The following is a 12,508-nucleotide window of genomic DNA, read 5'->3' as shown; positions in this document are numbered from 1 at the left end:
TGGTCGTGCCAAATTCAAGCCCCCCCCCCCCCCCCTCCCCCCTCCTCAAAAAAAAAAGAAAAAAAGAAGAGAAAAAAAAAACTAAGACTGGTTTCACTCCTGTCTGTCATAAATCATTATAGGTCTCACTATTATCTTATAAAAATTTTCCTTAAGTTTGAGGGGTACCTTTTTATTACATAAAACGCCTAATGCATTCCTCCATGATAAAATAAATTATTTATCAAAAGTAAGAGATTATAAGAGAACATTATAAAAATTATTGTTAAATTGATTATCTTATGTGAATGAGTAAATAAATAAATAAATAAAATATTAAGATAACTTCTTAGTAAAAATATTTGGATAGGTATGAGGTAAACTTGTAAATAAATAAATCTATGGACATATGGTTCAAATTTGAATGAATTAAACAAATATAATAACTAATAAAAAAATTTGTAAGAGAGAGGTTGGAGTGAAAAGGACTTTTGGCTAATTGATTAAATGAGAAGGTAATTTATTACTCATCATTAAAAGAACTTGACAAAATTTATCAATAATATATTTTTATAAATACATAACATTTTAATGTTATAATAAAAAATTGCCCATCTTAAAAATAATTGATTAAAGCTAAATAGATTCAAATTTTAAGAAAAAAAATTAACTTTAGATTCAATTTTTACCTGTTTTATAGTTCATAAAATAATTAAAAAAAATGGGATTATTGGGCTAAAAAGGAAAAAAAATTGAGTTAAATTTCATATTCCAATTTTTTTTTTAACTGTTTTAAGAAATTAAGATATGTTAATGTTTTTATGATATTTATTATTATACTTTCATACATTTTAGTGCAGTTACTTTTAATTTTTTTTTTATTTGATTGCAAAATAAAATTATATAATTTCATGTTATTTAAATTGTATTATTTACTTGTGTGATAACAGTTATTATTATTATTTTTAATTATTAAGATTTTTAATAAATTTAACCTTTAAAATAAACATATTTTTTATGAAAAATATTTTTTATTAACATCAATTTAACATATAAACAGTAAATTTTTTATTAAAATAAAATTCATAATTTAAATATTATATAAGAAACTCGTATTTTTCCGATTTTTTTTTTCATTTCAAATTGTATACAAAATTCTTAATTTATACGAACCTTTCATACCCGACCCGTATTTCGCTACGATCCAAACTCCAAGCCCTTATCATGACCTCGATGGCCAGCACCGGCGAAACCAACCGGCGCCGCTACACCGTGAGCTACAAAACCGCCGCAATCGGCGCAGCATCCGCCGCCGCCGCTGCTGCGGCCATCTTCGCGGTACGCCCAAAAGACCCAACCTTCCAATTGGTCTCCATCAACCTCTCCTCCTTCCACCTCAACCTCCCCGTCCTCGACCTCGAGCTCACCCTTGCCGTCCACGTGACCAATCCCAACATTGTCCCAGTTCGATACTCTCCGGCGTCCGTTTCAATCTTCTACGCCGGCTCCCTCCTCGGCTCCGCCGCCCTCGAAGCCGGCTCCCAGCCTCCTATGTCTTGCAGCCTCGTCTACCTCCCCGCCCGCCTCAACGGTCTGCAGCTCGCCCAACACGCCGCCAGTATCCTCGCCGACGCCGCCCGCCGTCGCATGTCTCTGGATGCCGCAGTTGATATCGCCGGCGACGCCCGCCTGCTCTTCTGGAGCCATCGTTTTATGCTTCGCTTGGAAAGCCACGTTCTGGTCGACCCCATCTTTCTGGACGTTATTGACCAGGACAATCACTCGGAGACCCATCTATCTCTTTCAATAATGCAACAGTAAGTCATCCACAGCCCGGAAAATTTTCTTTGATGTATTGACATGCCGAGATGGCTAAGTTGGCTAAGGGGCTGTTTGGTATTGGATTGGATGTAACATTAGTGGAATTTATTAAATCTTGTAAAGTCGGATTTAGTAAATTCTGAGGCTATTAAATCTTAAAAACTGTTTGCTATGATAAATGTTAAATCATGTTAAATCCTAAGAAACTGTTTGACAACAGATTGCAGGATTTAAAACAGTTAGAGATTTAAGTATGAATGAATAATACTGAATTACATCAATATTCTTGTAATAAAATTAAGATAACTCTATGCCACATGATAAATCAGACATGACATCATACAACAGAAACTTGTAGAAGCATAAGGAGTACATAACACCATGATAGACTAATATTTATTTAGATATCGATAGACTACAACCTGAAAATATACTTCAAGATGAAAGAGATGTTGATATATCTTGGATTGAAGAGTAACTTCCTTAGAAGGATCGATTTCTTTGATAACTTATTTGATAAAAATCATGAAATTACTATAAAATGTATTTAAAGTTGAAATATTGTAAATGCATAGATAAATGCTTACCTGAGCATTCCACAAATCTGTTGTGAGGTCATGCCTTATCGCTTTTCTCTGAATTCTTTTTCCATTTGTCGTATGCAAGTTTGGATCCTCATCATACATTTCAACTTCGTCATGTTCATTATCATACTCCTTTTTCGTTTGCGACATATTGAAATATACATATCATATCCATGATATCGACCTATATAGTTGTGTAAAACTGCACATGCAATTACCAGATCAGCTTGAACAGTAAAAGAAAACTGTCTAATATGTGTTAATACATGAAAACATTCCTTCCAAATTTCAAAAATCCTCTCTACCACGTTGCACAATTGGGCATGTCGGTGATCTATATCTTATAAAATTATTACCGCGATAGTCAACCAAGTAATATTGATATCCTCAAAATGGTGCAATCAACTTATCAGTGTTTGCATGATCAGAATCAACCAAGTAATAATGATTACGGAGCACTCCTAATTGATCTTGCTCGACAGCTCATCTAAGCATTCACATATCCGTAGCAGAACCTTCCCACCCAGATGCTATATACACAAACTGTCGATCAAATAACACTGCAACCATTACATTCTATGAAGTAAAGCCCTTACGGTTACGATAACGATTTTGTAAGTTATTACTAACCACCGTAGGGATATGCGTACCGTTAATTGCACCGACTGTGTTCATGAAGGATAAAATAGTGCATTCGAATGTATATATAAATGACATTTTGCATCTGCCTGGGATAAATTTATGAATTCATTTGCAAAGGATACAAGAGCACGCAGAACCATACTAAAGTACCTGATAACTGTTTCTAATGAATGCTGGAAGCATTCACGCAATTGGTGGTAACTATGAGCATGTGAAACTCCCCGTAAAAAAATACCTAGTTGCTTAGCTGCAAGCATATTTTTTGTGTTCCGCAAATGTCCACGACTAACTACTGGGTCTCTCAGGCTCACGAAGGCATTTGGAGGTAACCTAAAGCATTGGTATGCTCTTCCGGGATGCCCAACAAGCACATCCAATATATATCGATGCCCAGTGTATGTTCTATCGAACATTGACCACCTTAATGGTAGTTCATCATCTGAGGAAGAATTATTTTGAAGAATAGATGGAGTTATTATGTCTACAACATCATTTACTTGTAGTTGTAAGTCTACTATGTTACATAAAACATCTGGGAACACTCCACACAAATAGTTTGACATAACTGCAAATATTACATATAACTAACTCATGAATAAACTCAATAGCATTTAGGATAGAACTTCAAATATTACAACTCAAACAAAACATAATTGAAATAAAATTGCAATGTTACATGAACTTTAAATGGAAAGATCACAATAAACATCTATGAGTCAAACTGACAACACTCATAACACACTAACTTAAAGTAAAATGACAACTACTAAGAATGAGCTGACAACATATTGTATCCTAACTAACACACTAACATAATTGAAATAAATGCAAACAAAACACTTAGAACCAAACTTTTGATGCATAAAAACGTGGGTGTGAGCTGACAACATATTCTATCCATTTTGCTAGTGCTTCCCCTTCCCAAGTCATGAATATTGCTTTGTTATTCTTGTTTTCCTTAAGTACGTCCAGAATAGCTAATAGAGCTTGCATTGTTAGGTTATCTAATTGGCCTATTTTGGCCAAAAAGACTATCATTGTGTAAGGGTCACTACGCTGAATAGTTTTTTTAAAGACAATTGTATTTTTGTTTGACTCCACCAATAACTGATTCAGCTAAGCCACCTTTCTTCTTAAGACGTCTAGTTGATTTGAGTGGTTCTTCGCTAGATCTTTTTGAATGTAGCATATGACTTCCTGCTACATCTACACTTAGTGGTGCATCATATACAACATCAGGTAGATTGCTATTGGATGTTCCATCCATGTCATAGCTCACAACATTAGCAGTCATGAATGCATCTTCAAAATGTGGGGTTTCGTCTTCATCTAAGTTTACTGTGGGTTGTGTTACCTTACTCGATCTTACACTTGTACCAATAGCAATGTTCTCGGCACAAATCTTTTCTAAGATTTTGTACAGATGAAAGGAATGTCTTCGATATCGAGTTAGCTTTGGGATAACCAACATTTACAAAATTTGGCTAAGTTAGGGATACAATTTTTTAATTTGCGTGCACTTCTAAATAGGAAAAAATAATACCTTAATAATTTCCTCCCATAACTCATTCGGTGCTATTGGGATGTGTAAATCCTCATCCCATCTTCAACCGCTATGGTTTATCAATTGATAAAGTGTTATAAAGTTAGCTTTCATGTTTTTAAATCGTATCATTATGGAAGATTTTGTAGTTTGATCCTAGACGCCGGTTCAACAAAACCACTAAACTTGACCACTGTTCCTTCCTCAAATTCCCATCACAGAAATTCCCATTTACATATTGCTCCAACAGTAGCTCGCCTAGTACGAGGTTATGATCATTTGGCCACTTAGGATTTCGAGTCATGCTTTTGGGTTGGCCGGAGTAAATTGAGTTGTCATCACCGGAACGATGTGGGGTAGTAGAGCTTGCACGTGCAAAAACTTTTCCTTTTAAGACTTTATGCATTTCTGTCAAACATAAAGAAGAATATCCTTTCTATGAAGTTTCAAATTTGTTCAAGCAAGCAAAAAAAAAATTAACTTTTAAGAAGTTTTACCAATTTTATGTAAGTAGATAGCATTTGATGACTCGTTGTCGCTCACACATTCTACATGTATATCGACGAAACCTAAATGTGTATTACAAAAGCATTCATTTATTCACACGGCGACATGACATGGTATCAAGAAATCACTCAATTAACCACACAAATAATTTCATTTTTTTTGTCTATTAATTTTTCAATCATTCGAATACAACTAAAAAAAAAAATCCACTCATATAGAGCATAGAACTTCATAGCTAATGTTTTCCAATATGAATAACTAACCCAACAAAGTATTTTGCATAACAAACATTAACACCAAAAAGAAAAACATTCAAATATTATAAAGTATCAAACAATCATACAACCGAAAACTGTATGAAAGATATCAAATAAAAAAAATATCAAATACTCATTTATTCGCACTCGGTCTATTTATTGTCAAAGCATTGTTGTGTTATTTTACACTAAAGTAGCAAAGGGACGTCGATTGGGTTGTTTTGAGCACAACAAAGGAAATATACGCATGAAATTCAGGAGTTGGGGCCGAGTGATACCTGCACGAAGAAGAGAGGAAACTGGCAGGAATGCTGCGGAAGATGCGTACCAGGTGGAGGAACACGCTAACTGAGCAAAGATCAGAGCGACTTGGGCTAGGGATGGGGGCGAAGCAACTGCGTCTTCCATCTACATAAAGTCCTTGTGGGAACTCCTTGACACGGGCGCCGCAAGTGATAACTTGCACAACTGTAAATCTCATTAAATCCACCAAATAATGGGATTAGGATTTACCTGTATTTACACGGATTTACGGCGTAAATCTTTAAATCCCAGATTTACGTCGTCGCGGGATTTACAGACGTGCAAAATACCGTTTGGCTGGATTTAGGTTAAATCCTGCTTAAATCTTATGCCAAATCCGATACCAAACTTCCCCTAAGAGAAATTGGGATGCAATACAAGCTTATTAAACTCTCTCTTTTTTCTCTTTATATCTCTCTTAATGCCTTCGCGTTAAAAGTATTTTATGAGGCTATAAATAGAACAATGTAACATTTTGATAGAGATAAACAATAGATTGGAGGTTCCCGACGACTCCAAGCAGCAAAGGGCGATGGGAAGGTTGGTGGAACAGTGAGGGAAACAGAAAAAGAACAGTGAGCAGGATAAGAAAAAGAGAGAAAGGGAACGTTTTCAAAATTTCATTGTCTTGCAAACAATGGCTACCAACCAATTATACCCCTTTCCCGTCATGTTTATATTTCTTTATTGCTTTAAAATCAACTTGAAATGTGCCCCATTCCCTTAACAACTTTGCTAATGAACTCTAGACACTTCTTCACTGCTCTTACAAGCTATAGAAAAAGGAAAATAGTCATATTTTTTTTAGCCCAACTAACACCCATTTCTACATATGATGGAGAAATATTGAGAAAATAAGGAGGATCTACATATGACATTTATTGATTTAGAAAAAGCATATGACAAAGTTCCAAGAGAAGTGCTATGGAGAGTTCTTGAAAAGGAAGGAGTCAATAATGCTTATATTCAAATCATTAAAGATATGTATGCAGGAGCTATTACTTGTGTTCAAACACAAGGTGGATTGACCAAGTATTTCCCTATTTCGGTTGGGTTACATCAAGGATCAGCCTTAAGCCCATATCTTTTTGCTTTAGTCATAGATGTTCTCACTAGACATTTGCAAGAGGATGTACCTTGGTGTATGCTTTTTGCTAATGATATTCTTCTTGTTGATAAGACTAGAGAGGGAGTTGAAGGTAAACTTGAATTATGGAGGTTAACCTTAGAGTCTAAAGGTTTTCGCTTGAGTAGATCTAAAACGGAATATATGGAGTGTAATTTTAGTAGTAATAGACCTAGTGAGGGGATTGTGACTTTGGGCGATCAAGTCATTAATAAGAGTACATGTTTTAGATATCTTGGATCTATTGTTCAGAGTGATGGTGAAATAGATGGGGATATTTTCAGCAGAATTCAAGTTGGATGATTGAAGTGGAGGAATGCATCGGGCTTGTTATGTGATAGAAATGTACCCCTCAAACTTAAGGGAAAATTCTATAAGATGGTAGTGAGGCCTGCAATGCTTTATGGTGCCGAATGTTGGCCATTAAAAGAGAAGCATAATACTAAGTTAAGTGTGGCAGAGATGAGGATGCTCAGGTGGATGAGTGGCTTTACCCTTAGAGATAGGATTCGAAATAAGCATATACGTGAAAAGGTTAGAGTAGCTCCAGTAGAAGATAAGATTAGAGAGAGTCGCCTTAGATGGTTTGGTCACATAAAACGGTGGCCTTCCGATGACCCGGTTAGGAGAGTAGAGGTATTAGATTTGGCTTATGTTAAGAAAGGTTGGGGTAGACCTAAAAAGACTTGGTTAGAAAATATTAGGAATGACCTTTCTTTATTAGATTTAAGAGAGAATTTGACTTTTAATAGGACACAATGGAGAAAAAGGATTCATGTAGCCGACCCCATGTAGTGGGATAAAGGCTTGATGTTGTTGTTGTTGTTGTAACACCCATTTCTATTGTTCCTCCACTAGGTAATCCTTGAGCCATGAGGATGTTTGGCTCTCCTGCCTTGGCGTTAGGTGATGGGCAATTTTCCCACTTTGTTGTCATTGATATTCATATCGCAATCAAAGTCCATATCAATTCCCTTTTCCAATGGGAGAATGATATTTCCCTCAAGATTGAGTTTTGCATAAGTGGTGAGTATTTTGTTCTCTGAAAACCAAGTTGCATCTTTAGATGGCATTCCAATCCATTGTAAGTGGTGTTGTTAGTGAGATGTTTGGCCATGAACGATTTGTATGGGCGAATAATGCCGGCCAGTTAAATGACAAGATGGTTCAGGCAAGTCTCCTATTGTAGCTTTGTACTAAGTAACTTGGTCTTTTTTTGTAAGGTTTTAGCATGGAAATAAGTAAAAAACATGGTGGATCTGAGAATAAAGAGGTAAATTTAATTTATAAGTTGTGTCTAATTTATTTCTATACATTAAACAGTTCAAAGTAGCATGGACTAATCTTGTAGTATTGTTGATTGTGTACAAAATTTTGGTTGTAAGGCTAAAGTTTCACTAGAACGAGGTCCTTAGCATTGAACACGGGTCGGGTCACGTCGATGTTTTTTCCGCTTACTATTTCTTCAGATGTGCCTGGTGAAGGTGTTCTAGTAGCTTTTAGAAAATGTTCTTTTTGCTGTAGTTAAGTGTTGATTGCATCAACCATAGTGTATAACCAACATATGGTTGAATTAGGAGGGGTAAGTGGCTGAAAAGTATCTTGAATGGAGAAATTTAGTTCATAAGCTTGGGTTGTTCATAACATATCATCATTAGTTAAATTATTTAAAATCCGCAGTATCAAAGTAAACACTCGTAAGATGTTTGAATTAGCTCTAAATGATTGAAAAGTTGAAAAGAATGATCTTTCATAAACTAATAGCTATGGATATACTATTATAATTTTACAATGAAAAGAAAATGTATTACCACGATACCGTGATGCAATCTGTATATAGATGCCAAAATAAAATATTTAGAATTATAAGATAAATATTCAAAATTTAAAGACATTTAAGCATAAATAAAAAATAATAATATGGGTTCATCTTGTCTTAACAAAAAAATTAAATATCTTATAACTTTGAACATCCTTTCTAATTTTAAATATTTTATTTTATCCTCTTAGTACAAATTGCTTCAGGATATTTGATATCATTTTTATTCATTTACAATCCAGTTTTGAACAAGAGGAAACTGCCCTGAAAAAAATGAGTAAACAACTCAAGCTTTCCAGCTTTGAAGACTATAATGACCTTTTCCCACTAGGTTCGTTCAACATCTTCACTCTTTCTCTTCTTCCAACCAAGTTTTGACTGTTTTAGTGGATCTTTTTACTTCCAGCATTCCAATGAATTTAGGGTACATCAGAGTTCCTAATGTTCTAGGAGGAATAACATACATACCACTTAAAATTTAACTATTTAGAAAATTAACATCTATGTCAATTTTTTAGATCTATCAATTCTATACATTTGCTCTTGCTACAATTAAATCATTAGAAATTTGATAATAGGGAAAATATATGTTGTACTTTTGTTATGAATTTTGATATTTGGATGAGAATTTGAAAAATGAATGTAAGAAGATATTAGTTTTGTAAATAATTAAAATTTTTGGTGTTATGCATATGCAATTGCTAATGATATTGCATAAGAAATGAATGTGCTGCTACATTATTATAGCTTCCTTGAAGTTGGGAAGGGAATAAATAAACTTGATATTGAGGCTTCGTTTGAGAGGGCTTTCTTACTGCTTCTTAAAGCAACTTTAAGAAGCAGTAAAAAAGCCGTCCCAAATGAAGTCTCAGATGAAACATCATAATGGCCTTGAATTTAATTTATGTATAACACTGAATGCATGTGATGTACAAACCACACTTTGTTTTAGGCTTCGTTTGGGACGGCTTTTTTACTGCTTCTTGAAGTAGCTTTCTAAATTTTTGTATTAGAAAGCTACTTCAAGAAGCAGTAAAAAAACCGTCCCAAACGAAGCCTTACTCTCTGGTGACCTAAACTAAGGAATTAAATATTATTCTAGGGACTATATGCTCTATTATATGAAAAATAATTATATAATGGGTATCAGAGCTGAAATTTCTATCCATGTTCCCAGAAGTTTCAGATTGTAACCTATCATAATGAAAACAAATTATATCAAGATATCTATTCTGATATAGTCTCTATTAAGGGATTTAAAAATCATTTGATTTACTAAAAATATATATTACTTTAATTTCGAAGCAAATCTAATTATTTTCAATCTTTATCTTATGCAATTTCATCAAAGCTTGCTCTTTCTTTTTGTTACCTGCGACAGAAGCCTTCTATTGACTTAAGATTTATAGTACTAGAAAACATCATATAGATTTGAATTGCAGTGAAGAACTTGCAGGATAAAATCTCTAGCGTTTAATTGATTCATTCCCAGAAATTACAGAAAGTTTAATCTTTAGACATTGATCCACAAACTTCAATTTTTTTTTAGTAAATATAGTTCTTATTACTGAACAAAATCAGAATTCTGCATGATCGTTCATCTGGCAAAGAAAGAATGAATGAAGGAGAAGTTTAAGATCAGATATTGCGAATTACAAGGCGACTGAATAGCCTAAAGAAGGTCAGTGGTGGAAGGCACCTTCTCAAAACTCCATACATTTCTAAGCTTATTCATCCAACCAAATCACATTTATCAGCATACTTCGAATACCGAATAGAAGCTTGTATGGGAAGCAAATGCATTTTTTTTTTTAACATTTCAGCTGAATATTCCATGCGGCATATTATAATAAGGCTTCGTTTGGGACGGCTTTCTTACTGCTTCGTGAAGTATCTTTCTAGTAAAAAAATTAAAAATTTTATGCTAAAAATCGCTTGAAGAAGCAATAAGAAAGTCATCCCAAATGAAGCCTAAATTTTCATTTAGCATTGGCATCATCTAATGTTCTCTTATAGAAAGACGTACTTTGTTTGGGAGCTTACATCCTGCATACGTGAACACATCAACACCAAGTTGATCATTAGTTGGTTGATGAGAAGGAAAATAATGATTATGTGAGTATCCAATTTTTAATAGTGTTCATAGATATTTAACATATAGAAATGGATTTTATATGAATTAGGGAGAGTCTGACTTCTGCTAAGGGATCATCTTCAGGATCGATGTAGTACTCTGAGTACCATACCTGGTCCTAGGCTGTTGGAGGTAGGCATACTGGTAGGGCTGTCAAAAGCGAGTTTTGGATTTGGTTCGGGTTGAACCCAAATTTGACCCGACATTTTTTAAGCGGAACCAAACCCAACCTGTTTTTGCAAATGGGTCAATTTTTTGGACCCGAACCCGACCTGCTTTGGTCCACATCAATCTAACACGACCCGCTAACCCAATTCAGCAACGACAACAATGACAACCGCTTGCTCCCGAGGACGACGACGATGATGTAGTGATAGAGTTATTTTTTATTACTGCTAGACTTTTTTAGCTCATTATGTGGATTTTAATGATTTAAGGTCAGGAAAAGGGTCAAGATCATGAGCAATGATACCGATAAAAACTTTCAGGTTTTTCTTTAGATTTTATCTACATTTTTTTATTCTTTTGTAGTCAAGAGCTTATGATAGATTAGTGATTGTGGTGATATTCTATCTAGTATAAATAACATTTTATTGATTTATATGATTTTAGTTACTTTTACTGATTATTATTTATATTGATGATTTATAAAAGCTCTCGTATATTCTTAAAATGATAAATAAATAATTCATCCTAATTTAATTCTAGGACGTTACATCATCAGCCAGAGGGTGACTGCTCTCACGAAGGAGATAGAGGAGATAAGAGAAATACAAACAAACGTGTTGACACAATAGACTGAGATGCAAGTAGAGCTATAATCATTTATAAGCCAAAATTGAAAGAAGGATAAGCAGCCTTAATCTGAGGGGAGCTGTGGGATTGAAAAATGATTAGAATAGTTTCTTATATATATATATTGAGAAATGTTATCAATATATATTTTTTAAGTTGTTACTGTTGTTTGGAGACTTCATTATGAATGTCTGTAAGGAGGACAAGGTTGCGATATTTATGTTGTTGAGTTGAATATGTTATTTATGTCACTTGACTATGCTCTTTTTATTTTTAGGGGGCTTAGCAATTTTTAGCACATGCATAAAATTTATTAGTTAAATTTTAATTTAGCCCCCAATTACAACCCTACATGAGCATGATCACATACAAAAAAAATTTTGAGCATCCAAATCGTCCTAACATAGGAAAATCTAGCGCTCATCATATCAATTCACAAAAAACATAATAGAAAATTACATCAAAATATCATAGGGCGTATCAAACCATAATAACGAGCATGTAATGAAAATCATGTAAAGTCCACAAATAATATACGTCACATAGTGAGCAAATATGAAGGAACTACGACCTAGCCTAAAACTAGAGTTGATTGTCATAGCAAACCATCTATAATATGTGCAACAAGCTATGTCATTTGGGTATGTCCCAAATGAGATTATTAATTGATGTTTTCTAATATTTTACTTTATATATTTTTAGGCTGGGGAGAATTTGGTTTGAATTTAAATATTAGTGTCTTAATATTCATTTTATGATGATTTTATTTGCTAAATGATCACTACATTTGTTTATACTAGGGTTGTGAGGTTTATTTCATCATTCTTGGGGCTAAGTTAATAGCTTCGTAGACCCGAGTTACTTAGTAATAACTAATATTGCTTGATAAGTTTAATTTGTTTGGATTAGGGGTTGATCACCTTTAATGAGTTCATTTTGGATTTAATTGGTTAGATTAATGATTTACTAGAATTTGGTTAATTTATTTTATATATATA

At 34.0% G+C, this 12,508-nt stretch overlaps 1 protein-coding gene across 4 annotated transcripts in view; it reads left to right on the top strand.

Annotated features, from left to right (window-relative positions):
- The first annotated feature begins 1,132 nt into the window (after window positions 1–1,132).
- LOC110112656 overlaps window positions 1,133–12,508 on the top strand; it is a 20,559-nt gene continuing 9,183 nt past the window's right edge. Inside the window, exons 1-2 of one of the 4 annotated variants that reach the window (XM_028700107.1) lie at window positions 1,133–1,796; window positions 3,332–3,500. In XM_028700107.1, coding sequence (XP_028555940.1) covers window positions 1,204–1,796; window positions 3,332–3,485 — 747 coding nt within the window. In that variant the 5' untranslated portion in view covers window positions 1,133–1,203 and the 3' untranslated portion in view covers window positions 3,486–3,500. Of the gene's footprint in view, window positions 1,797–3,331; window positions 3,501–8,823; window positions 8,975–11,439; window positions 11,519–12,508 lie in introns of those variants that run through there. The other 3 variants (XM_028700108.1, XM_028700109.1, XM_020844950.2) reach the window with 3 other exon arrangements.

The sequence above is a fragment of the Dendrobium catenatum genome, unplaced genomic scaffold (genome assembly GCF_001605985.2).
Source record: "Dendrobium catenatum unplaced genomic scaffold, ASM160598v2 fragScaff_scaffold_1449, whole genome shotgun sequence".
Classification (NCBI taxonomy): Eukaryota; Viridiplantae; Streptophyta; class Magnoliopsida; order Asparagales; family Orchidaceae; genus Dendrobium; species Dendrobium catenatum.
Note: the sequence above shows the minus strand (reverse complement) of the source record. Positions and strands in the feature narration are given on the sequence as shown.